The 27,955-nt window shown below is 44.7% G+C and overlaps 1 protein-coding gene across 2 annotated transcripts in view; it reads left to right on the top strand.

Moving 5' to 3' along the window:
* The window catches only part of LOC115159677 (netrin receptor UNC5D-like), a 314,803-nt gene that overhangs the window by 275,650 nt on the left and 11,198 nt on the right, over positions 1 to 27,955 (top strand). Inside the window, exons 8-14 of one of the 2 annotated variants that reach the window (XM_029709631.1) lie at positions 152 to 178; positions 2,103 to 2,288; positions 5,432 to 5,839; positions 6,281 to 6,368; positions 21,160 to 21,331; positions 23,366 to 23,596; positions 27,225 to 27,374. In XM_029709631.1, the coding sequence (XP_029565491.1) occupies positions 152 to 178; positions 2,103 to 2,288; positions 5,432 to 5,839; positions 6,281 to 6,368; positions 21,160 to 21,331; positions 23,366 to 23,596; positions 27,225 to 27,374 (1,262 nt within the window). The remainder of the gene's footprint in view (positions 1 to 151; positions 179 to 2,102; positions 2,289 to 5,431; positions 5,840 to 6,280; positions 6,369 to 21,159; positions 21,332 to 23,365; positions 23,597 to 27,224; positions 27,375 to 27,955) is intronic. The other variant, XM_029709632.1, reaches the window with a different exon arrangement.

A 27,955-nucleotide genomic window follows, 5' to 3' on the forward strand; every position in this document is an offset into this window, starting at 1 on the left:
TACTACCGTGACACACAGACACACACATGTACATGTTGTACAGTACATGCACACACATACATGTCCTCATTGGAAAACAACTGCAGGTTAAATCCTGTAGTATTCCATTCAAGTAGAAGTGAACTGACATGGTGTCTCTGTGTCTTTGCAGATCTGCTACACGATGCCAAGCCACAGGGTGAGTTCTCCCCAATCACCATCTTACTTTAGAACACACCATGTACACACTGAAACCGCTGTGGCTTCTCCTCTACTATAACAACCATTATAGGTTGTCACGCCAGCCCTCACAGATACAACCCTCCAACCCAAAACTCCAACATCATGATCCAGAACCATTATTACCACTAGCATTATCAAATTCACCAATATTTAACATTATCTGACCACCAACATCATTATCCTATCATTATTAACCACAAACACATGTCATTTTCTCAATTGAAATGGCCGGTCTCTTCCAGAAATGTACTCATCATAAGGAACCGTATTCTCATGATGAACATCATCAAAATCATGTCTTAAAGAGATAGTTCGAGATTTTGGCAACTAAGCCCTTTTTTCTACTTACCGAGTCAGAGGAAATCATGGATACCATTTTTAGTTTTCTGCATGCAGTTTGAAGGAAGTTGAAGGTAGATTCTGCAGTAATTGCTTACTAGCATTAGCGCAATGACTGGAAGTTTATGGGATCAGCTAGCTGTTCCCTTAGACTGCCAGTCATGCCAATTACTTCAGGGACGCCACAACTGTCGCATTCAGATTGTTTTAGTCTTTTTCGTCGTCGTGGGAAGGAGGGGAAAAGACGCAGCCAGTCAATCTGTCTGCCAAAACTTAGCGAGCCCCCAATTAACCTGCCACTGTTAGCTGCTAATGCCTCTTTTGCATATTTTGGCGAATGCTCCTTTTCTTGGAGCTTCAGGCTACTTAGCGATTTTCTCAGTCCCATTCCTTTGCAGATCTCATTATCTTTGGAGAACAAGCTAAGCCAGCAGTCCTTTTCTTCACACACACACACACACACACACACACACACACACACACACTCTCTCTCTCTCTTTGTTATCTGTTGTGGCATACTGGTGAGACCAGATAGAACGTAACCATTGTAGATGAGCTAATTTAATGAATTGGTCTTGTCACACTATCCCAACAGAACGCAGAGGGCCACCTGAGTGATGCCAGAGCCAAACAGCCCTTTGAGATGACAGCCAGTGGCTGGGCTTGATTACAATCCTAGTTAGATGTGGTGTGTGTGTGCTGAGTGCATGTGTGCGTGTGTGCGTGTGTGTGTGTGTGTGTGTGTGTGTGTGTGTGTGTGTGTGTGTGTGTGTGTGTGTGTGTGTGTGTGTGTGTGTGTGTGACACACCAGTCAGGTGCTGGAGTGATTAGGACGGCAGTCCTAGCAAGCTTCCTCATTAGTGCGTTAACAGGCTGCAAATGGAGGAAGTGTCGCACCACAGCGGCGTGAGGAGACAGGAAATTGAAAACAATGAAGTCACGGAAGGAAGCAGGTTGAAACCTGGACTGCCTCTCCCCTAAAAATAAATCCTGCTAATAACGTTATAGGAGAAGCTTAGAAGTTTTAAGGAGAAGCACAATTTCTTCCCCCAAAAAAATATTCTTCCTTGAGAGATGTTACTGTGAAAGTTTGGAGTAAACTAGACTTTACTGTGCCGCTCCCGAAGCGTTTTAATTACACTTATTTAAAAAAGATGTGCAAACTTTGTACAGCCGTGAAAGTTGTATAAGTCTGGCCAGTATAGCAATACATTTAGATATCATGAGGCATGTAGCACCATCATAACATGTCAATAAATGTAGATATCATGAGGCATGTAGCACCATCATAACATGTCAATAAATGTAGATATCATGAGACATGTAGCACCATCATAACATGGCAATAAATGTAGATATCATGAGACATGTAGCACCATCATAACATGGCAATAACTACTGAATTCAATATCAATATACAGTAGCTTTGAGTTGATACCTTGTCTCTTTTTCTGATGGTTATGCTTTGATTAAACTATCTCTCACTTACTCCCTCTCTCTCTGTCTCTCTCTCTCCCCCGCTCTCTCATTCTCTCCCCCAGGTCTGGAGGGAAGCAGTGACGTGGCGCTGTATTCGGGCCTGGCGGCGGGGGTGGTGACAGTGGTGGTGTTGATTGTGGCAGTGACCCTCTACCGAAGGAACCAGAGCGAGTACGGCGTGGATGTCATCGACTCCTCCGCCCTCACCGGGGGGTTCCAGTCCTTCAGCTTCAAGACTGCTCGCCAAGGTGAGCTCAGAGAACACACAGATAGAAAGACAGACACACACACACACACATACACACACACAGCTGAACACATATGCATGTGAACTTTCGATAAAATGAGGCAGGAAGGGGCACACACAAATGCAAACAGCTGAACACACACACAAGAACACTTGCCAAGCTGAAGCAGAAAGAAACACACACTTACACACATACAAAGCTGAAGACACAAACATTACTGTGGTCCAACAGAAGCTCGATTTGTGTGACTGACCGTCCTTGGTGGTTACTTTGCGCTCCATTCAATTGATGTGTGTTTCATTTCTTCATTCTTCATTTAGTTTGACTGTAAGAAGTCCTTGTGTCCAACAGCAAGGTGGAGTTTGGTTTGCTCAGTGACTCGGTAGGGTGGTGGCAGCACTGTGTAAATGATCTCTCTCTCTCTCTCTCCAATCCTGTCTAGAGTGGAGAGGGGCAGAGACCAGACACAGCTTTCATTTCTCATGGTCTCGCTCCCTCTTCCAGACAGAATCTCAAACATACGCGCACATTCACACACACCTCCTCCCACCACTGTTCAGCACCCCCACCCCTTCTCTACCTAAAAGAGAGGGATGACAGCACCATCGGAGAAGTGAATGTATCATCACGACCCTGCTCCTATGGCTCTGACTCATATACTCAGTAATAGTAATGACCTCCGTTGAAAAGAGCATCTGCAATATTGAGTCACCCACAGAGATATATCTATCTGTTCTATAACTATAGATGTCTGATCTACATTTGGTCACCCTGTTGCATGAGAACTGTCCTGTATCAACCCCTACAAAAATGTCCATTACTTATAATCCACTTAATAATTCACATTTCCTGTTGCTTCAGGATTAAGAGCCTACATCTGTATGGAGTCACCAAAAATGAACAATCTATCCTCTTGCTCCTGTACCTCCAATACGGTCAGACACAGTCATAGTAATAATGCCCTGTGTTGAACAGAGCATCTGGACGGTTGCGTCACTGGAAAAATTGAGAGAGAAAAAGGGTGCTGTGTCGACCCAAAGATTGATCCCTATTTCCATGCTTGTGACACGGCTTGGCGACAGCCTCTTCAGAGAGGAGTGATAGAATTGATCACACAGCAGGAAGAAGAAAGCTGTGATTTTATTGGGGCCTTTCTCCTCCCAGAGAATTTGGGTAATACAAACACAGGGTTATACACAGCCCTCTCATAGTGTAGCCTACACAACAGGAGAGGAGTCTACAGTATATACTGTACTCTGAAAATTCCTTTGGTCTCTACTGAGTTAGGTAATTCAGGTAATTCAGCTTTTAGTTTTCTTGCACCTTATTTGTGGAACAATCTTCAACATTTTCTTAAATGTGATGTTCTGGTGCCTCCAGGGTAACTCAGAAAGCAGATTGAGGACCTGTCACGGTTGTCGTAGGGTAAAGACCAAGACGCAGCGGGAAAATATATACTCATCTTCTTTTTATTGGGTGAAGAAGGGAAACACAATAAACGTATACAAAAACACAAACGAACTGGACAGTCTTGTCAGGCACACAGCTAAACAAGCACAATCTCCCACCAAAAACCCATGAAAAACAAACCCCTAAATTAAGGACCCTCAATCAGAGGCAACAATAACCAGCTGCCTCCAATTGAAGGTCAACCCCAATTAACTAAACAAAGAACTACAATAGACTAGATAGAACATAGAAAAAACTAACATAGAACATAGACTAACAAACCCCGAACCACATAAACCAAACACCCCTCTACCTAAATATATAGCCCAAACCACATGAAACAAACACCCCCTGCCACGTCCTGACCAAACTATAATACCAAATAACCCCTATTACTGGTCAGGACGTGACAGGACCTTATTGCTGATGAATGTGTTTGTTTTTTATGAACGTGTTTTTCTTTCCGCTTGCATTTATATTTTGATATGTGTATTTTCTGTAATTTATATAATTCAAGGCTCATCTGTAAAAGTGGCCTTGGTCTCAGTATGACTCCCTGATAAAATAAAGGTTAAATAAATAAAATAAATAGTGCACTACTCTTGTTCAGAACCCTACAGGACATTATATAGAGTCCACATAGGGCTCAAGCCAAGTAGTGAGCTATATTGAATGGAGTGCCATAGGAGATGCAAGCAAACTCCATGGAGCTGAGAAGAGATACAGTCTAAATGGAACTAACTGCCTGCTAACTGCCAGTTAGCTTGGTCCTGTGATCTGCTAGCTTAAGCTTGGATGAACATGTGAAGGTCTAGGGTCCCACCAAGTCTCAGTTTTCCCATCTGCTCAACCATTTACCCAGCTTTGGTACACCATTTACTGTATTCTTAGTAGCTACAAAGCTTGAAGTTGAAAAGATGAAGAATTTTTCCCAAGTATAACACACACACGTACACACACAGACACAGACACCACACACACACAAACACACGTACACGCGCACGCACGCTCACACACACACACACACACACACACACACACACACACACACACACACACACACACACACACACACACACACACACACACACACACACACACACACACACACACACACACACACACCAAGTATGAAATCTCATTAGCTCCTTCACCTCCCACTCTAGTCCAGCCAGTAGCAGAGAGTTTTACACAGTTAGTCGTTGCTATGGAGAGGCTTTTGTTACAACTCTATTGCTGTGACAAGGACTTTGTGGCACCTCCCGTTGTCATGGTGAGGTGTTTTTAGCACCCCAGTTGCCATGGTGAAGAGATGGTCGCCGTTTGGACCAGGAAGTTATTTTGACACAAATGTTGCCAAGGCATGCCCTCCAGCTGTAATTGACATTCAGTGTGTCACATATTGGATGACTGGAGACTAACAGTTAGCCCACCACTGTAGGCAAGCTAATATCGGACCTGTGTCCGATGCCGCTAGCAGCCCAATAGTACACCAACCATGGGTAACCAATAGTTGGCATGCTGCTGTCAGCTACCACCAATGGCCCAGTGTTCATCTGTGTATACCATCATATGATAAAACCCTGATGAAAACGCATGTAGAAGAGTTGTATACACCTCCAGTCTGTTAAACAGATGTGTTTTCTGGGAAAAGTACAGTATCTGACTCCTCTGGGACTCTTTTTCTTCTCCAGGCAACCCCCTGTTGATTAGCTCGTCCCTGCAGCCGGACCTGACAGTGTCACGGACGTACACCAGCCCCATCTGCTTCCAGGACTCCATGGATAAAGAACTAATTTCCCAGGAGCCTTCGCTCTTCGACCCTCTGCCCGACCTCAAGGTCAAAGTTCACTCCTCCTTCATGGTGTCCCTGGGCGTGTCAGAGAGGGGGGCCGAGTACCACGCCCAGAAAGCCCACCCCCAGACCTTCCCCCGGGGGCTGGCACCCGACTACAGTGGGGTACGGGTGGAGGGGACCCTTAGAGGGAGGAGGGAGAAGAGCCTCCTTGCCCCCCACGCACCGTCTACGCCCTCCAGACCCCCTCTCAGGACGTCCGGGGTGTTGGGACACGCGGGTGGGAGGCTGGTGGTCCCCAATACAGGTTTGTTGTTCATAAGGGCGTTGTAACACACTCACACACATGCAAGCACACACACACCCAGGGGAACACATACACACCTGCTGGGCTGTCAGGTCTATTTAGGGCAGGTGACAGCCAGAGAGGTGACGGCCAGACAGGGCCTCTGGGGCTCTCAAATCAATGCTGTCAACAGTGCACCGCACACACACACACACACACACACTACCACCGACACTGGAGCCCACAAACAATTACTCTCTAGAGTGCCAATCTAACCTGCCAGTAGATAAAAGTGCCACAAGGGACAGGAGACAGGAATGTGGGGCGGTGTGAGAGCGTAGTGTGTGTGTGTATCTCGTGACCATCTCCTATTTTCCTCTCTCTCTCTCTCTCTCTCTCTCTCTCTCTCTCTCTCTCTCTCTCTCGCGCTCTCTCTCTCTCTCTCTCTCTCTCTCTGTGTAGGTGTGAGTCTGTTGGTGCCCCATGGGGGGATAGCTGAGGACACTACCTGGGAGATGTACATGGTCATCAACCAGGAGGACAGCAGCAGGTGAGACACGACACACAGACATGGCACAGAGAACCAGGCTGCCTTCTTCGCTTTGGTGCAATTTTCACAAGTATATCGTACATTTTCACAACCCTTAGTACAAAACTCAAAACAGATCATCAAAAAGGCAGTTGTTTCAAAACTGTATGCACATTTTCAATAGACTAAGTACAACACTTTTTCACCAAATTTAATCAGTGTTTCATCTAGAAATTAATGTTTCACATGTTCATATGAAGTAATTGCCTTTCACAATGCAATTAGCACATTACTTTTGATATGATTATCTTCTCTTTTGTTAATAGACATTTATAGACTCAACAGACTTAATCTCACTGCTCTCATTTGATGATCACTTAAACATTTGGTAAACCTACAGTACCAGTCAAAGGTTTAGACAAACCTACTCATTCAATGTTTTTTCTTTATTTTTTACTATTTTCTACATTGTAGAATAATAGTGAAGACATCAAAACTATGAAATAACACATATGGAATCATGTAGTAACCAAAAAAGTGTTAAACAAATCAAAATATATTTTAGATTTGAGATTCTTCAAAGTAGCCACCATTTGCCTTGATAACAGCTTTGCACACTCTTGGCATTCTCTCAACCAGCTTCATGAGGTAGTCACCTGGAATGCATTTGAATTAACAGGTGTGTCTTGTTAAAAGTTAATTTAAGGAATTTCCAAAAAAGTGTTAAACAAATCAAAATATAGCCACAGCTTTGATGACTATATATTTTTTTTATCTGATATTGACAAAATCAGAAATCAAAGATTATTCGTTACAGAGATTAGCAGATGTTAGAGCAGGTACAGCGAAATGCTTGTGTTTCTAGCTCCTACAGTGATACAATAAAATACCAATACATAAATGATCCAGAACGTCCCCTATTCAGTAAACATGTATCCAAAATTAAGTTGCTAGCATCTTTTTGATGGGGGGGGGTCACACTGCTGTAATACCGTAATACACAGTGCATTCAGAAAGTATTCAGACCCATTGACTTTTTTCACATTTTGTTACGTTACAACCTTATTCTAAAATGTATTAAATAGTTTTTTCCCCTCATCAATCTAGACACAATACCCCATAATGACAAAGGAAAAACAAGTTTTTCGAAATTTTAGCAAATTTATTACAAATAAAAAACTGATACTTTCACATTTACATAAGTATTCAGACCCTGTACTCAGTACTTTTTTGAAGCACCTTTGGCAGCGATTACAGCCTTGAGTCATCTTGGGTAGAAGCTTGGCACACCTGTATTTAGGGAGTTTCTCGCATTCTTCTCTGCAGATCCTCTCAAGCTCTGTCAGGTTGGATGGTGAGCGTCGCTGTTCAGCGATTTTCAGGTCTCTCCAGAGATGTTCGATTGGGTTCAAGTCCAGACTCTGGCAGGGCCAGTCAAGGACTTTCAGAGACTTGTCCCAAAGCCACTCCTGCGTTGTTTTCGCTGTGTGCTTAGGGTTGTTTTCCTGTTGGAAAGTGAACCTTCACCCCAGTGTGAGGCCCTGAGTGCACTGGAGCAGGTTTTCATCAAGGATCTCTCTATACTTTGCTCTGTTCATCTTTCCCTCCATCCTGACTAGTCTCCCAGTCCCTGCTGCTGAAAAACATCCCCACAATATGATGCTGCCACCACCACCGTGCGTCACCGTAGGGATGATACCAGGTTTCCTCCAGATGTGATGCTTGGCATTCAGGCCAAAGAGTTGAATCTTGGTTTCATCAGACCAGAGAATCTTGTTTCTCATGGTGTGAGAGTCCTTTAGGTGCCTTTTGGCAAACTCAAAATGGGCTGTCATGTGCCTTTCACTGAGGAGTGGCTTCCATCTTGCCACTCTACCATAAAGACCTGATTGGTAGAGTGCTACGGAGATGGTTGGCCTTCTGGAAGGTTCTACCATCTCCACAGAGGAACTCTGGAACTCTGTCAGAGTGACGGGTTCTTGGTCACCTCCCTGACCAAGGCCCTTCTCCCCCAATTGCTCAGTTTGGGCAGGCAGCCAGCTCTAGGAAGAGTCTTGTTAGTTCCAAACTTCTTCTATTTAAGAATGATGGAGGCCACTGTGTTCTTGGGGACCTTCAATGCTGCAGAAATGTTTTGGTACCCTTCCCCAGATCTGTGCCTCGACACAATCTTGTCTCAGAGCTTTACGGACAATTCCTTCGACCTCATAGCTTGGTTTTTGCCCTCACATGCTCTGTCAACTGTGGGACCTTATGTAGACAGTTGTGTGCCTTTCCAAATCATGTTCAATCAATTGAATTTACCACAGGTGTACTCCAATCAAGTTGTAGAGACATCTCAAGGATGATCAATGGAAACAGGATGCACCTGAGCTCAATTTCGAGTCTTTTAACAAAGGGTCTGAATAAATAAGGTATTTCTGTTTTTTATTTTTTATTAATTTTTCAAACATTTCTAAAACCTGTTTTTGCTTTGACATTATGAGGTATTGTGTGTAGATTGATGAGAAAAATAAATGATTTAATCAATTTTAGAATAAGGCTGTAACGTAACAAAATGTGGGAAAAGTTAAGGGGTCTGAAAACTTTCTGAATGCTCTGTATGCCATTTACATAGCAGATACTTTTATTCAAAGTGTCAGCAGTCCACACATGTTTGATGTGACCCCAACTGAACCCACAACTCCGGTGTTGCTAGTGCCATGTTCTTACGAACTGAGCCACATTCAGGACCACTACAATACATCATTACAATGCAATACTGTAAAATACAATACACGATTGCATTACAGGTGGAAAATGTATGATTGCCATCCACATGAGAGCACCACCCTCCATCAGGCCATGGATGAGGCATGTGGTGATTTCAATCCAGAACAATGAGCATATTTACTGTAATTTCAATAAAAACCTATGGTCAAATGTTCAAGACAGGTTTGATACAAAGTAGTGCCTTCTAAACATTACATTTCTTTAATTTATTTCATTTACATTGTGAAAGATGTCTTCAATAATCACATCTTTGATCACACATGGTATAGAAATTATGGACATGTAATGTTCAGTCAATTTTAATGGGTAGTGCAAGTGTTCCTAATGTGAAAACAGTGTAATGTACTGTAATTTACAGTACTGTAGAATCATACATTCAAAGGGCAGTTTTGAAACATGTATCTTTCATGTTTTGCTATTGGATTAACTGGTTGTTAAAATAACTAAATTAAGAAGATATAATTATATTGTGTTTTGGTGATTAAACCAATGTACTCATTTCACTGAGTATACTAAAACATTGGGAACACATTCCTAGTATTGAGTTGCACCTCCCCTTTTGCCCTCAGAACATCCTCAATTGGTCGGGGCATGGACTCTACAAGGTCTCGAAAGCGTTCCACAGGGATTATTTCCGATGTTGACTCCAATGAATCCCGCAGTTGTGTCAAGTTGACTGGATCTCCTTTGGGTGGTGGACCATTTTTGGCGGGAAACTGTTGAGCGTGAAAAACCCAGCAGCGTTGCAGTTCTTGATACAAACCAGTGCGCCTGGCACCTACTACCATACCCCGTTAAAAGGCACTTCAATATTTTGTCTTGCCCATTCACCCTTTGAATGGCACACATACACAATCCATGTTTCAATTGTCCTCCCCTTCATCTACACTGATTGAAGTGGATTTAACAAGCGACATCAATAAGGAATCATAGCTTTCACCTGGATTCACCTGGTCAGTCCATGTCATAGAAAGAGCATGTGTTCTTAATATTTTTTATACTCAGTGTATATTTCACAGTACACTTATATTTTGGATTAATGGTTGTGTGGTGAAAGATGTCTACAAACAAAGTGAATGCACAATGAAATGTTTTCAATATAAGACTGGCTGCGTTACAAGTTTTACCAGTTTGGAGTTTTTCAAATTCAACACATACCGTAATTTCCGGACTATTAAGCACACCTGAATATAAGCCGCACCCACTGAATTAAAAAATATATATTATTTTGAACATAAATAAGCCGCACATGTCTATAAGCCGCAGGTGCCTACCGGTACATTGAAACAAATGAACTTTACGCAGGCTTTAACGAAACACGGCTTGTAACAAAAATAAATAGGCTTTAACGAAACACGGCTTGTAACAAAAAATAAAACATTTGCAGTAAGCTTTAGTTGTCTTTTTGCACTGAGTCAATTCCTCACGCTGCTGTTTCCAACGTCTTATCATCGACTCATTAAGACCAAGCTCCCGTGCAGCAGCTCTATTTCCTTTTCCAACAGCCAGATCAATCGCCTTCAACTTGAAAGCTGCATCATATGCATTTCTCCGTGTCTTTGCCATGATGAGGGTGACAAAATGACTACCGTAATCAGAATGATGGGAAGTTTGAGAGCGCTCGATTTAATCTAAACAGTAAACAAAAAAGTTGTTTGACCTTAACCCGTTCGGCAATTTCATTGGTCTAATGAAAGCTTCATGGCGGCAAAAAACTGAGCACGTCACAGAATGTTTTTTTGTTTTTTTTAAATGGAATGCGGGAAAAATCCATATATTAGCCGCGTCATTGTTTAAGCCGCGAGGTTCAAAGCCTGGGAAAAAAGTTGCGGCTTATAGTCCGGAATTTACGGTACTTGTGAATATAGTACCAAAGCAATACAAATAACTGTATTCTACCGCTTCATCTCACGCTATCTCTCATCCTGTTTCACCTCTTCCTCACGCTATCTCTCCCACTTTTTAACACCCAAACTCACGCATGGATGTATGCAAGCTCGCACACACATACTATACACACACCCCCACATGAGCATGCACAAACACACACATTCCCACATACAAACACACACATACCCTCTGCCCAGCATGCGGCCTTAGCTCATCTTGCACACTCTACAGGGGAGGACATGATGTGTCAGGAATAGGCTTTCAGTTTCAGAACAGCCCTGCAGATTGCAGCATGGCCCTGAGCAACTGGCTCAGCAGACAGAGCCGTGTCTTCTCCATTCTGGGTCTTTACGCTTAAGCATGACACCATCTCCTTCCTGTGTGACTGGTTAAAGCTGTGAATGTTAAATGTTCAGTGTAGAGGCAATCTGCCATTGTTTGGCATGTGGTCAGATAGAACAAGACTGACAAATAGAGAGTCTAGATGACCAATGCCTGCTATGGAGAGCCCATAGCTGTGACTTAGCTGTCAAGACTTTCACCAAGCTATTACTCAAGGCTGAGATGGCACGACAGATAAAACATGTTCACAATAAATGTAATACTGTTGACTTTTCTCAAAGAGGCTTCAATACGTTTTTTTGCCACCAGGAGTCAGTGTTCTTGCACCTGCTAGTTTGTGATTTCCTTGCACACCAAAAATCTCATGTCTCAAACACATCTGTATGAAAATATCCCAACAAGTTATCACCCCTGACAACCATTTTAACCCCAGCTGGACCCATCAAGGAAATACCATTTCGACTAGGAGTTGAAAATAAGTGACATTGAATTTCACTTGGCATCAAATGCAGATACAATCCCTTTCACCCCCCTCTTTCCCCTTCCTCCTCCTCAGAGCACCCCAGAGGCTTCTGGGTAGCGAGGGTAAAGATAAGGTCACGTATAGTTTACGCCTCAGAGCTTAGGAGTGGACTACCTGTCTCTGTCCTGTGAGGTGTGCGCTACTCTGAACACTCCCTAATCTCACTGAGCCCCCTCCTTTAGGTTCCTGCCTGGTCCCGATAAGGCTGCTTGCTGTTTACTTCCTGCCTGGTGTTAGAGGGAGCCCGGGGGGGGGGGGCACCTCTGATCTCACTGAGCTGTCAATCACAGCCCTATCTTTTGACAAGCATTTGGAGAGACCCTGGGAGAAATTGTATCTTTTCTTCCTATTCAGTCTTCAGACCAAAGCCATCTACATGAGGCAGTTGGCGGTGGCTCTCCACTCGGCTGCAGAATAGGAATTGATCAGCTCAGCCTTGGCAGCTCCAGGGCTGCATTATGGAGAGTGAGATGAGAGGCTTTTCCTCTCCAGGCCTTATTGGGTTCTCTTTGTGTCTGCGGAGTCTCCACACTGCAGGGTGTTAGTGCCTCGCCCCATAGCACTCACTTCGGTCATCATGAAGTGCTTTGAGAGACTAGTCATATCATATCACCTCTACCTTACCTGACACCCTACACCCACTTCAATTTGCTTACTGCCTCAATAGATCCACAGACGATGCAATCGCTCTGCACACTGCCCTATCCCATCTGGACAAGCGGAATACCTATGTATCAATGCTGTTCATTGACTACAGCTCAGCATTCAACACCAAAGTACCCTACAGGCTCATCATTAAATTCAAGGCCCTGGGTCTGAACCCTGCCCTGTGCAACTGGGTCCTGGACTTCCTGACCGGCCGCCCCAGGTGGTGAAGGTAGGAAACAACACCTCCACTTCGCTGATCCTCAACACTGGGGCCCCACAAAGGTGCGTGCTCAGCCGCCTCCTGTACTCCCTGTTCACCCATGACTGCGTGGCTAAGCACGCCTCCAACTCAATCATCAAGTTTGCAGATGACACAACAGTAGTAGGCTTGATTACCAACAATGACAAGACAGCTTACAGGGAGGAGGTAAGGGCTCTGGGAGTGTTGTGCCAGGAAAATAACCTCTCACTCAATGTCAACAAAACAAAGGAGATGATCGTGGACTTCAGGAAACAGCCGCGGGAGCACCCCCCTATCCACCTCGACGGGAACGCAGTGGAGACGGTGGAAAGCTTCAAGTTCCTTGGTGTACACATCACTGATAAACTGAAATGGTCCAACCACACAGACAGTGTGGTGGAGAAGCACCTCTTCAACCTCAGGAGGCTGAAGAAATTTGGCTTGGCACCTAAAACCCTCACAAACTTTTACAGATACACAATTGAGAGCATCCTGTTGGGCTGTATCACCACCTGGTACGGCAACTGCACCGCCCGCAACCGCAGGGCTCTCCAAAGGGTGATGCGGTCTGCCCAACACATCACCGGGGGCAAACTACCTGCTCTCCAGGACACCTACAGCACCCGATGTCACGGGAAGGCCAAAAAGATCATGAAGGACAACAACCACCCGAGCCACTGCCTGTTCACCCGCTATCACTCAGAAGGCGAGGTCAGTACAGGTGCATCAAAACTGGGACCGAGAGACTGAAAAACAGCTTCTATTGCAAGGTCAGACTGTTAAACAGCCATCACTAGCACATTAGAGGCTGCTGCCTATATAAAAAGACTTGAAGTCACTGGCCACTTTAATAAATGGAACACTAGTCACTTTAATCATGTTTACATATTTTGCATTACTCATATGTACAGTTGAAGTCGGAAGTTTACATACACCTGAGCCAAATACATTTAAACTCTGTTTTTCACAATTCCTGACATTTAATCCTATTAAAAATTCCCTGTCTTAGGTCAGTTAGGATCACCACTTTATTTTAAGCATGTGAAATATCAGAATAATAGTAGAGAGAATGATTTATTTCAGCTTTTATTTCTTTCATCACATTGCCAGTGGGTCAGAAGTTTGCATACGCTCAATTAGTATTTGGTAGCATTGCCTTTAAAATTGTTTAACTTGGGTCAAACGTTTCGGGTAGCCTTCCACAAGCTTCCCACAATAAGTTGGGTGGTGTAACAACCGTCGTTAGGAATGGACCAAGGCGCAGCGGGAATGTGGATACTCATGTTTATTGATGAAAAAAACAAGTAAAGTATCCACTGGAAAACCAAACAAAACAATACTTACGACGGCAACAGTGTGACAGGCTAAACAAGCAAGTGATCACAAACAACTACCCACAACCCCAAAGAAAAACACACACTCCTATATAGGACTCCCAATCAAAGGCAACTCAACACACCTGCCTTCAATTGGGAGTCCCAATCACCAACAACCATTCACACACACAAAACCCCTCTGCCACATCCTGATCAAAACTAACACAATTACGCCCTCTGCTGGTCAGGATGTGACAGTACCCCCCCCTCAAGGTGCAGACCCCGGAATGCACCTAAAAAAAAGAAAACACAAACAAAATCCCCAATACCTCAACAAAACCAATAAACAATAACCCCTACACAATAAGGGAGGGAGGGAGGGTGGCTGCCGTCACCGACGGCACTGTGCTACACCCTCCCTCCCCAACCCACCTCTCCTGGAGGTGGCTCAGGTGCAGGACGTGGACCTCGCTCCACGTCCTGCAGGCCGGAGGACAGGCGGGCCACTCGGGCTGGGCCGGAGTACAGGCGGGCCACTCGGGCTGGGCCGGAGGACAGGCAAGGCACCCTGGCAGATCCGGGCATGCGGGCACCTCTGGCAGACCCGGGCAGTCGGGCCACTCTGGCAGACCCGGGCAGTCGGGCCACTCTGGCAGACCCGGGCAGTCGGGCCACTCTGGCAGACCCGGGCAGTCGGGCCACTCTGGCAGACCCGGGCAGTCGGGCCACTCTGGCAGACCCGGGCAGTCGGGCCACTCTGGCGACTCCTGACTGGCAGGCATCTCTGGCGACTCCTGACTGGCAGGCAGCTCTGGCGACTCCTGACTGGCAGGCAGCTGACTGGCAGCCAGACTCCTGACTGGCAGGCAGCGACTCCTGACTGGCAGGCAGCTCTGGCGACTCCTGACTGGCGAGGCTGGGCTGACACACTAGACGCCTGATGCGTGGGGCTGGTACTGGACGTGCCAGCCTGGAGACACGCACCTCCATGCTAGTGCGTATAGCGGGAAACACCGGACCTTCGAGGCGCACTGGCGGTCTTGAGCGCAGGGTTGGCATCACCCCTTCCGGCTCGATGCTCACCTCACCCTGGCACATGCGGGCGCTGGTACAGCCTCTCGGATTTCCTACCCAACCGTGTTCCAGCATAACGTTCCCGTTGGTTCCTCTGTCCAGCTGCCTCCACTCTCCTGAGTGCCTCCACCTGTTCCCATGGGAGGCGATCCCTTCCGGCCAGGATTTCCTCCCAGGTGTAGCATCCCTTGCCGTCCAGGACGTCCTCCCATGTCCATTCATCCACCCTGTTCTCCTGTGGCTTCCTCCTCTTCCGCTGCTTGGTCCTTTGGTGGTGGGTAGTTCTGTAACAACCGTCGTTAGGAATGGACCAAGGCGCAGCGAGAATGTGGATACTCATGTTTGTTGATGAAAAAAACAAGTAAAGTATCCACTGGAAAACCAAACAAAACAATACTCACGACGGCAACAGTGTGACAGGCTAAACAAGCAGTGATCACAAACAACTACCCACAACCCCAAAGAAAAACACACACTCCTATATAGGACTCCCAATCAAAGGCAACTCAACACACCTGCCTTCAATTGGGAGTCCCAATCACCAACAACCATTCACACACACAAAACCCCCCTGCCACATCCTGACCAAAATTAACACAATTACGCCCTCTGCTGGTCAGGACGTGACAGGTGGATTTTAGGTCATTCCTCCTGACAGAGCTGGTGTAACTGTGTCAGGTTTGTAGGCCTCCTTGCTCGCACACGCTTTTTCAGTTCTGCACACAAATTTTCTATAGGATTCAGGTCAGGGCTTTGTGATGACCGCTCCAATACCTTGACTTTGTTGTCCTTAAGCATTTTACCACAACTTTGGAAGTATGCTTGGGGTCATTGTGCATTTGGAAGACCCATTTGCGACCAAGCTTTAACTTCCTGACTGATGTCTTGAGATGTTGCTTCAATATAGCCACATCATTTTCCTTTTTCACGATGCCATCTATTTTGTGAAGTGCAACAGTCCCTCCTGCATTAAAGCACCCCCACAAAATGATGCTGCCACCCCGTACTTCACGGTTGGGATGGTGTTCTTGGGTTGGAAGCCTCCCCCTTTTTCCTCCAAACATAACGATGGTCATTATGGCCAAACAGTTCTATTTTTGTTTCATCAGACCAGAGGACATTTCTCCAAAAAGTATGATCTTTGCCCTCATGTGCAGTTGCAAACCATAGTCTGGCTTTTTTATGGTGGTTTGGAGCAGTGACTTCTTCCTTGCTGAGCGGCCTTTCAGGTTATGTCAATGTAGGACTCGTTTCACTGTGGATATGGATACTTTTGTACCTGTTTCCTCAAGCCTCTTTTAGAGGTCGACCGATTATGATTTTTCAACGCAGATACCGATACCAAATATTGGAGGACCAAAAACCCCACTACCGATTAATCGGGCGATTTATTTTACATTTATTTATTTGTAATAATGACAATTACAACAATACTGAATGAACACTTATTTGAACTTAATATAATACATAAATACTATCAATTTAGTCTCAACTAAATAATGAAACATGTTCAATTTGGTTTAAATAATGCAAAAACAAAGTGTTGGAGAAGAAAGTAAAAGTGCAATATGTGCCATGTAAAAAAGCTAACGTTTAAGTTCCTTGCTCAGAACATGAGAACATATGAAAGCTGGTGTTTCCTTTTAACATGAGTCTTCAATATTCCCAGGTAAGAAGTTTTAGGTTGTAGTTATCATAGGAATTATAGGACTATTTCTCTCTATATGATTTGTATTTCATATACCTTTGACTATTGGATGTTCTTATAGGCACTTTAGTATTGCCAGTGTAACAATATATCTTCCGTCCCTCACCTCGCTCCTACCTGGGCTCGAACCGGGAACACATCGACAACAGCCACCCTCGAAGCAGCGTTACCCATGTAGAGCAAGGGGAACAACCACTTCCAAGTCTCAGAGTGAGTGATGTTTGAAACGCTATTAGCGCGCACCCGCTAACTAGCTAGCCATTTCACATGGGTTACACCAGCCTAATCTCGGGGGTTGATAGGCTTGAAGTCATAAACAGCGCAATGCTTTAAGAATTGCGAAGAGCTGCTGGCAAAACGCACGAAGGTGCTGTTTTAATGAATGCTTACGAGCCTGCTGCTGCCTACCATCGCTCAGTCAGACTGCTCTATCAAATATCAAATCATAGACTTAATTATAACATAATAACACACAGAAATATGAGCCTTTGGTCATTAATATGGTTGAATCCGGAAATTATCATTTCGAAAACGAAACGTTTATTATTTCAGTGAAATACGGAACCGTTCCATATTTTATCTAACGGGTGGCATCCCTAAGTCTAAATATTCCTGTTACATTGCACAGCCTTTGATGTTATGTCATAATTATGTACAATTCTGGCAAATTAATTACGGCCTTTGTTAGGAATAAATGGACTTCACACAGTTCGCAATGAGCCAGGCGGCCCAAACTGCTGTTTTTACCCTGACTGCTTGCACGGAACGCAAGAGAAGTGACACAAATTCATGTTAGCAGGCAATATTAACTAAATATGCAGGTTTAAAAATATATACTTGTGTATTGATTTTTAAGAAAGGCATTGATGTTTATGGTTAGGTACATTGGTGCAACGACAGTGCTTTTTTCGCAAATGCGCTTGTTAAATCATCACCCGTTTGTCGAAGTAGGCTGTAACAGGTATGCAGGCTCCTCGTGGAGTGCAATGTAAGGCAGGTGGTTAGAGCGTTGGACTAGTAACCGGAAGGTTGCAAAAACGAATCCCCGAATCCCCCTTGAACAAGGCAGTTAACCCCCGTTCCTAGGCCGTCATTGAAAAAAAGAATGCGTTCTTAATCTGACTTGCCTAGTTAAATAAAGGTGTCATTTTTTTTACAAAAAATTCATTTAAAAAATCGGCAAATCGGTGGCCAAAAATACCGATTACCGATTGTTATGAAAACTTGAAATTGGCCCTAATTAATCGGCCATTCTGATTAATCGGTCGACCTCTAGCCTCTTTACAAGGTCCTGTGCTGTTGGACTGGGATTGATTTGCACTTTTCGCACCAAAGTATGTTCATCAGTATGAGACAGAACGCGTCTCCTTCCTGAGCGGTATGACGGCTGCGTTGGCCCATGGTGTTTATACTTGCATACTATTGTTTGTACAGATGAACGTGGTACCTTCAGGTGATTAAAAATTGCTCCCAAGGATGAACCAGACCTGGAGGTCTATGATTTCTTTTCTGAGGTCTTGGCTGATTTCTTTTGATTTTCCCATGATGTTAAGCAAAGAGGCACAGAGTTTGACGGTAGGCCTTGAAATACATCCACAGGTACACCTCCAATTGATTCAAATGATGTCAATTAGCCTATCAGAAGCTTCTAAAGTCATGAAATAATTTTCTGGAATTTTCCAAGCTGTTTAAAGGCACAGTCAACTTAGTGTATGTAAATTTCTGACCCACTGGAATTGTGATACAGTGAATTATAAGTGAAATAATCTGTCTGTAAACAATTGTTGGAAAAATGACTTGTGTCATGCACAAAGTAGGTGTCCTAACCGACTTGCCAAAACTATAGTTTGTTAACAAGACATTTGTGGAGTGGTTGAAAAACAAGTTTTAATGACTCCAACCTAAGTGTATGTAAACTTCTGACTTGAACCGTATATACTGTATTCTATTCTACTATATCTTAGTCTATGCCACTCTGACATTGCTCGTCCATATACTTATATATTCTTAATTGCATTCCTTTACTTAGATTTGTGTGTATTGGGTATATGTTGTGAAATTGTTAGATATTTCTTGTTAGATATTACTGCACTGTCGGAGCTAGAAACACAAGCATTTCACTACACCCGCAATAACATCTGCTAAACACGTGTATGTGACCAATAAAATGTGATTTGATTTGATTTGGAGGCCTTGGTGGGGAGCGGGGGTATGAAATGGCATTGAGAGATCAGGATAGCAATTAGCATTCTGAGTTAGAAGTGCTGAGTTGAGTTGGAAAGTTAGTGGTGAGAGGAATTGCAGAACCTAATCCCGAACACACACAGAAAGGTTGTCTGTCCTTCAGTGTTTTTAATGTAATGTGTTTGTAGCAGAGGTAGTGCACAGAGCTAGCTTCATCTGATGAGTCACTTTGCTCAAGACTTCCAGCTTTAAAGCCTTGGCTTCGACTCAGCGAGCTAGCAAGGTCTTGTTGTGCACTGATAACCTGAGCTTGAAACTGTGGGGAACAGTACATGATATCCAAGGTTATTATGTTGTTGTTTGTTTTTCTAAATGCAACAATGAAACTCCCACAGGGTGTTAGTGCCTTGGAGTGTTATTCTTTGATGCTTGTCAGGCCACCACAGTACAGCCCACCTCAACACAAGGTCAGGAGACCTCTGTAGCGATCTGATAGGTGACAGAGTGTGAATGAGAGATCAGGTGAAGGGTGTGAAAGGGAACGTGTTTGTGATGGAGGATGGAGGTGTGAGAGGAGGAGTTGCGGTAGACTAGGGATGAAAGATCTAGAGTGAAAGATGGAGTGTTAATTAGGGGTGGCCTTCGGTAGAACATCTCTCTGTTTGCAATCATATTATTATTCATTTTACCGTGTTTACGGAAGCTAATTTCTGCCCGATAAATTGTAGTCTATTTATTTGTTATTTTAAATGTATGTTTTAAGAATAAGCATTTCAATGGATCACAGAATATCACTCAGTATAACAATGCCAAACCTCTCTCTGAGTGCAGTCAAATCATTCCAATCCATTAATGAAATAAAAGCCTATTACATCAATTACCCAAAGTCACCCTACTTGATCCACCTCTCAGACTAATTCAATTGTCTTTGTTGCCGAGATACTGAGTCAGAACCATGAAAAATGTCTAGTTTTTAATCTTTTTAAAGCTCCGAGTTGTGTTTTCTTTGAAAAACAAACAGCCTTATTCTCCTCTATTCAGGCTAATTATCAGAGTCCAATCTGCATGTACCCTTGATGCTCCTCTGGTGACTGGGCCTGATTACCATATACATATTCACACACACACACACACACACACACACGCACAGCACAGCACAGCACAGCTGCAGGATTTCACTGCTGTTGGCTGATTTATTCCCTATTTTTAGATGCGAGATCACAACCGCTGTCAATGTTTAACTGTTGATTGCTTTCATTGGAACAATGGAGACAAATTGGACACAATAGGCAGTGGAAGCACACTGGTAATTAGCAAAAAATAAATAACGATAAAGCAGAGTGGTGAAAATCCTGCGGCGAGCGAGGTTGTTCACACCATTTGTTCACACCATATCATGTATAACTGATATTTCAGGAAATGATATAACACAGCCATCGTTGTTGGTGTGTGTTTGTGTGAGAGTGTGTGTGTCTGTGTATGCGTGTATCTGTGTTTGTGTTTGAGTGTTTGTGTGTGTGTGTATGTATTTGTGCATATATCTTTAATCTCAGTTTAGCCGACACAGTAGAATGCTACCCAAACAGCCCTGTTTGTGATGTTTCACTCAACAACAACACACAGTTGTCCTGATCCCCTCAATAAAGTGTCCAGTTAATCAGTTTAGCTGAAATCACTCCTCTGGCACTGCCTCTGGTTCCTAATCTGACCTGTCACTAAGGATGAGGCAGGAGACGCTAGCTTGGCCCTTTGACAGCAGGGGATAGCAGCGCCACTCTACCTACCGTGAGATTGACCCCCAGGCCTGCAGCAGCAGGACTGACGGATGGCTGAGACTCAAATAGTATGAAATCAAGCAGATATCAGTTTTCATTGCACGCTAGGCCTTAGAAATCTGTGTAGTAGTGTAGGCCCTTCTGGACTGAAGGCAGGATTGGCAGCCCATATAAAAGTTTGAGTGTTCCTAAGAATAGGACCTTCTCCTAGCGTTTCCTTTTCCCCTGTGTTCCTCAAATAAAGCCATGACCCACTGTCTGTGGAGTTTGGAGAGGTATTTACTCTGTGTGTTGTCAGAGTCTAGACCATCCATATTTCTGTATGTGTGTTTTCTGCAGTACCCTATCAGAGGAGAGCCAAGAGGTCCTGCTGAGCCCAGAGGTCACATATGGTCCGCCGGGCCTCGACCTCTCCTGCCCCGTCGCCATGACAATAGCCCACTGCGCTGAGGTCGCCACCGACAACTGGAGCATCCGGCTCAAAAGGCAGACACAGGATAACAAGTGGGAGGTGAGGTTGTCCTGAAAACATTTCAGAACATTTAGGGAAAAAAATTAAAATGTTCTCTGCACTTAACTGTGTAAAAGACTCGGAGACCGGAGTTCAAGTAAACACATTCAAATATGTTCCAGATGTTACCATCGCTGGCTGCTGTATTCAAAACTGCCTTCACTTATGGGCCGTCTATTTCAAATGTTACGGTTATTTTCCATAACTTTGCTTGCTGCGTGGGCTGTTAATGTGCAAGGAAAATGCCACCCAATATGCACACATCAAATGAAACATTTCCAAACGCTAGACTGAGACAACAGTTGATTTAGATTTCTTTGTTCCATACACTTAATTTCTTTGTTCCAAAGGTGCTATGTAGAACCTTAGAAGGTTCTTCAGCTGTCCCCATAGGAGAACCCTTTGAAGAACCCTTTTTGATTCCAGATATAACTATTTTGGGATCCAAGTAGAACCTTAATTGGAACCAAAAAGGGTTCTACCTGGAACCAAAAAGGCTTCTCGTATGGGGACAGTCGAAGAACCCTTTTGGAACCCTTTTTTCTAAGAGTGTACAAAAAAAGCAGGAGTATTCGTCTTTACCTTGTCTTTTCCCCCAAAACTTTGAATTGAGAATAGGATAGAACCACAATCTCAATTCCACACATTCTGTTCTTCATTCTGACTTGTCAACCTCTATTCCACTGAGGTTCATTGAGCTGCCAGTTGGGAGGAACTATTTCACTAACCCATGTTAGAATGGACTTCTTTGAAAGCTAGTGAAAACTCAAGTCTATGACTTCTCTTACAGTATGTGGTCCTCCCGACCGCTAGCCCTTTGAATAGCACACAAACCTCTCAAAAAAGCCCTTGAACTCTGCCTTTCTGCCTCTTAGAACTTCTATCTTGCTCTCTCTCTCTGAGGGACTCCCTCATTCTCTTGAGCAATGAGCTCCAACATCATTCCACACCCTCCATTTTTCTCCATCAATCCACCCGTCTATACATTCCAGCAGAGGTATTGCCAACGTTCTGTTAATGTATAACTAACTTCATCAAAGGAGCTATAGAGAGCGACTGGGACCTCATCTAGGCGGAGGTGACCCCAAAGCTCAGAGCTCTTTGTGCCTTGCGGTGGGCCCATGACACCCCAAGGCCCGGGTCTATTCACTGCCTATGGCATTTACACAGGATGTAATTTGCCGGCAAGAGATGCTCGGCGCTCAAAAGGCAGCTATCAAAAGCCAGTCGACAAGTGAGTGTGTGTGTCTGCTGCGGGTTAGAGAATGGGAGAGAGAAGGTGAACAGGAAGAGAGAGAAATTGGTTATTTAATTGAGAAATGGAGAAAGAGAGAGATGTCCCTCTAGAGAGATAGAGAGAGAGAGGCGTCCCTCGTCTTGCCCATGTGAAGAAGCCATGGCGAGACCTGCTTCCTTTTCTGTGCAATAGTGAGCCCTTTATCTCAGGCAGAATGCCGGGGCAGCCTCTTCAAATGTGAACCATCACTGGAATTAATGACATTACGAGCATCTCTCTCTCTCTCTCTCTTTCTCTCTGTCTGTCCCCTTCTCCCCCTCTCTCCCTCCCTACATTTTTCCGTTAATGCTGCTAGGCTTTGCTGCGGAGGCGTTTGACTCCCGTTTCTTCCATTGCTGCCTGCCTGTCTGTCTGGTGGGGATGAGCTATATAAAACAGATTCCTAATGTCTGCTGCAGAGCTAATGGGCCAGGTGTAGCAGGCTGGGCCAAAGTACTGCATTACTATATTATACAGCCTGGATTTATAAGGTTTAACCATGCCTTAATACAGACAGGGCCATAGGGTCACAGGGAGGGTGCAGTTGGTGATTTAGGAGGGGCATTGAGAAAAGAATGAAAGAGAGATGGGCTATGCATACAAGTGTGTGGTAATCACATTACTGTTCACGATACACAATGTGCTGATTGCGGCTTTTTCTGCCTGCAGACATTTTCCTCGTCATCATGTTAAACAACATCAGCCTAATGCCCCAACCCGCCCCAACTCCTTTTTTCTTCTATTTTCTTCTCTCACAGGAAGTGATGTCGGTGGAGGAGGAGAGCACTTCCTGCTACTGTCTGCTGGAGGCTCAGTGCTGCCACCTGCTGTTGGAAAGTCCAGGGCGCTACGCCCTAGTGGGGGAGCCACTGAGCCAGGAGGCTGTGAAGAGACTGAGGTTGGCCGTGTTTGGTAGTGCAGACAACACCAACCCTCTGGGATACAGCCTGAGGGTGTATTGTGTCGACAACACCCCCTACGCATTCCAGGTATGGGGGGATGGAAGGATGGATGGTTGGTTGGCTGGCTGGCTGTTTGACTGACTGACTGACTGACTGACTGCTGACGGATGGACGGATAGACTGCCTATCACCCGAGTTTAGGCTGTGGAGTGATAGGCAGTAGAGTGCTTTCTGAGAACATGATATGTTATTGCAGTAGCAAGCTAGCCAACAGTGGTAGATTTCAACTGACAGAAGAACTTTAAGAAAGTACTCTATGAAGGTTATACACAGGACAGCTTGCTTAAAGAAGAGTGTGTGTGTTCGTGTTCGTGTCTGTCTGCGTGTATTTGTGTGCATGCGTATCCGTGTATCCATCCTCGCGACCCCACATGTGTGTGACCTCATTCCACCCCCTGCAGGTGTGTGTGAGTGTTTCTGAGAAAACGTGTCCAATTGCATTAGTGTGTCGTGGCTGGTGGTTTTGTCCAGAAGAGGTTTCTCTGTCAGCCAGTCCAGTCACACAGCCAGAGAGAGAAAGAGAGACGCTGCTGGATGATTAGGAGACGAGGAGGGACTTTTAATTACAAAGACAAGAGACAACACTGCAAGGTTTCCTCCCCTGCCCTCTTTCTTGGGCTTAACTGAATATTTGCAGTGTGTTAATTAAAGGTGTTCTCGCATTCCATTCCGTGTGACGGCCCGGGCAAGGGAACACACACATTGCAGTCGGAGGGTGAGAGAGAGAGAGAGAGAGAGAGAGAGGGAGAGAGAGAGAGAGATAGAGAGAGAGAGAGAGGGAGAGAGAGAGTCAAAAAATTTCAAGCAGACAACCTTAGAAAATTAACAACAATGACAAATTGTTTGATGAGGAATGCAAAAACCGAAGAAAGAAATTGAGAAACGTATCCAACCAAAAACATGGAGACCCAGAAAACCTGTGTCTATACTTTCACTATGAATCATGAAACAATACAGAAATACACTACGGAAAAAGAAGGAACAGTATGTCAGAAATCAGCTCAATGTAATTGAAGAATCCATAAAATCTAACCACTTCTGGGAAAATGTGGAATTACAAACAACCACACAAAGAGTTATCTATCCAAAACGGAGATGTGTGGATAAACCACTTCTCCAATCTTTTTGGCTCTGTAACAAAGAACAAACAGTAAAAACATATATATATGATTGATTACAAATCTTAGAATCAACTATTAAATACTACCATAACCCACTGGATTCTCCAATTACATTTAATGAACTACAGGACAAAGTACATACCTAAGCGACTTTGAGCGTGGTATTATCGTCGGTGCCAGACGCACCGGTTCCATCAAAGAAGTGGCCGGCTTCCTGGTCTTTTTACTCACAACAGTGTCTAGGGTCTAGCGAGAATGGTGCAACAAACAAAAAACATCCAGTCAGCATCAGTCCTGTGAGCGAAAACATCTAGTGGATGAGAGGTCAAAGGAGAATGTGCAATCTAACATACGGGCCACAAACAGGCAAATAACGGCACAGTACAACAGTGGTGTCCAGAACAGCATCTCGGAACGCACAACTCATCGGTCCTTGACACGGATGGGCTATTGCAGCAGACGACCACACCAGGTTCCACTCCTATCAGCTAAAAACAAGAAGAAGAGGCTCCACTGGGCACACGATCACCAACTCTGGATAATTGAGGAGTGGAAAAACATTGACCACCTGATCTGACAAATCCAGGTTCCTGTTGCGCCATGCTGATGGCAGAGTCAGGATTTGGCGTAAGCAGCATAAGTACATGGACCCATCCAGCCTGGTGTCAATGGTACAGGCTGGTGGAGGTGGTGTAATGGTGTGGGGAATGTTTTCCTGGCACACGTTAGGTCCCTTGATACCAATTGAACAACGTTTCCGTGCCCGATGAATTCAGGCTGTTCTGGAGGTAAATGGAGGTCCGACCCAGTACTAGATTGGTTCTGATGTATGAATGATATACAATGAAGAGTAGCTATGGCCTTTTCACACAAACTAATTTCAGTCGTAATCACATTCTCTCTCATAATGATACCCATTATCCTCTTTTTGCCTCATTCACAAAAAAGGCACACACACGCTGAGGTATTTCTTTCTTTCTTTATTTAACCTTTATTTAACTAGGCAAGTCAGTTAAGAACAAATTCTTATTTACAATTACAGCCTAGGAACAGTGGGTTAACTGTCTTGTTCAGGGGCAGAATGACAGATTTTTACCTAGTCAGCTCGGGGATTCGATCTAGCAAACTTTCGGTTACTGGCCCAACGCTCTAACCACTAGGTATGCACCTGTGAGCAGTGCAGTCACGCACGCACGCACGCACGCACGCACGCACGCACACACACACACACACACACACACACACACACACACACACCTCTGACAGCAGCCAGTTGCTTTGAGGCTATGAGTTATGCTCCAGAGAGGTTGTGATGTGACAGAGCTTGGCTCACTAGAGCAGCTTTGGTTTTGTCCGCATCAGTCAGAGGGCAGCCTTGCATGGTAAATAGAGAGAAATTGCATTCGGGAACCCACCAGCCAATTCTCTACGTCTCTCTCTGTCACTCTGCCCTGTTTATTTGTTCATTTGTCCAGTTTTGGTGGTTTTTGTTTGAATTTCATACAACAAATTATTTCCCTTGCGATGCCGAGCAAAGAATCGATCAGGGACAATTTTTCAATTTCCACGCGCCTTTCCTTTTGTGATGGCGACGGCAGACATTCAAACACACAGACACACACACATGTAAGCACACATACACACACACGTACCCACACACGTATGCACACACACAACCAAACACACATATATGCGTACACACAGACAAACACAAAGACACACACACAGTGTCACACACACACTCTCACACACACACACACTAATGCTCCAGGTCTCCATAGAGAAGCGCAACAATACCCACAGATAAGAACCCAAAAAGCGCGAAATCACCTAAGTCCTTTCATCAATAGCAAACGCCATTCAGGAAGATCAGGCTTGATTTCTGTCTCTGTGTGTGTCTGAAACAGCATTTCAGGGGTATTGTGCTCCCTGATTTTATTCATTGGACATTTTGTTGCCAGGATTTGCTTCGTTTATTCTTTATTTGTTTGTTTGTGTAGTTTGGGGGGTTTCATTCTATGCGTGAAATTATTATGGAATTATTTCTAGTTGTTAAAAAAAGCATTTTAAGCAATTCTTCCACTTGCTTTCTCTTGCAGAGGAGGCTAACTGAATGCCTAATCTCCCCATGAGCTGGTTAATTCAACTGTTTAGAGCTGTTCAGATCTTCAGGGGGGAGTTAGTTGTTCAGAGCACTGTTTCTTAATTCAGTACAGATAGAGGAGAGTGATTGTATTAATGACTGAGTAATATCGGTTTTCTATGTTGTGTAATCTATGTATACTGTACTTAAATGTTAAATGCTGTAAACACACAAAACAATCACGTAATTCTCACACTTTTATCTCACCTTTCTCTCCACTCCCATCTCCCTTCTCTCTCGCTCTCTCCCTCCCACCTCCTTCCGCACTGTCCCTCTTCCCCCAACACCTACGCCTCTCTCACTCCTCCCGCTGTCTCTCACTCCTCCCTCCCTCCCCCTCCTCCTCCTCCTCCTCCTCCTTCACCACTGTTCTCCCCTCTCCCCCTATCAGGAAGTGGCGTCGGTGGAGCGGGTGAAGGGCGGTCGTCTCCTGGAGGAGCCCAAGACGCTGCTGTTCAGGGGGAACTCCTTCAGCCTGCAGCTCTCCATCCAGGACATCCCCCAGTTCCTCTGGAGCATCAAGCCTTTCACCACCTGCCAGGTAGGGGAGGGCGGAGTGTATGTGTGTGGAGGGGAATTGTTTGTGTGTTGAGAGTGGGTGTAGTGGCATGGGGGTGTGTGGTAGGGGGGGGGGCAGTTGCGTATGTGTGTGCATGCGTAAAAACACCATCATTTGAGAAACCTCCCATCAGAGTCTTCTCCTCCATCAACCATCCCTTCACCAGTCCTCTCCTGCATCAACTATCCCTTCATCAGAGTCCTCTCCTGCATCAACTATCCCTTAATCAGAGTCTTCTCCTCCATCAACAATCCTGTCTTCTTACTCTGGGGTCACAGCAAAGAGCAGGGACTGTGGCAAGGGCAGGGGACAATAACTATCTCTTCCCCACACACACACACACTTCCACACAAAACTAAATGAATTATGACTTCTAGGCACACACACACACAGACACACATTTCCTTATCTTCCTAGGGGTGTGCGTGGTGCATGTACTGTGCTGCTCTGTGATTTTACGCCCTCCAGTGACATCCCATTAGCAGAATTAGCCAGAATATCAACCAGCTCTCCTGGAGCAGAGAGAGATGGAGAGAGAGGGATAGAGAGAGCAAGAGAGGGAG

The sequence above is a fragment of the Salmo trutta genome, chromosome 23 (assembly GCF_901001165.1).
Source record: "Salmo trutta chromosome 23, fSalTru1.1, whole genome shotgun sequence".
In the NCBI taxonomy this organism is placed as follows: Eukaryota; Metazoa; Chordata; class Actinopteri; order Salmoniformes; family Salmonidae; genus Salmo; species Salmo trutta.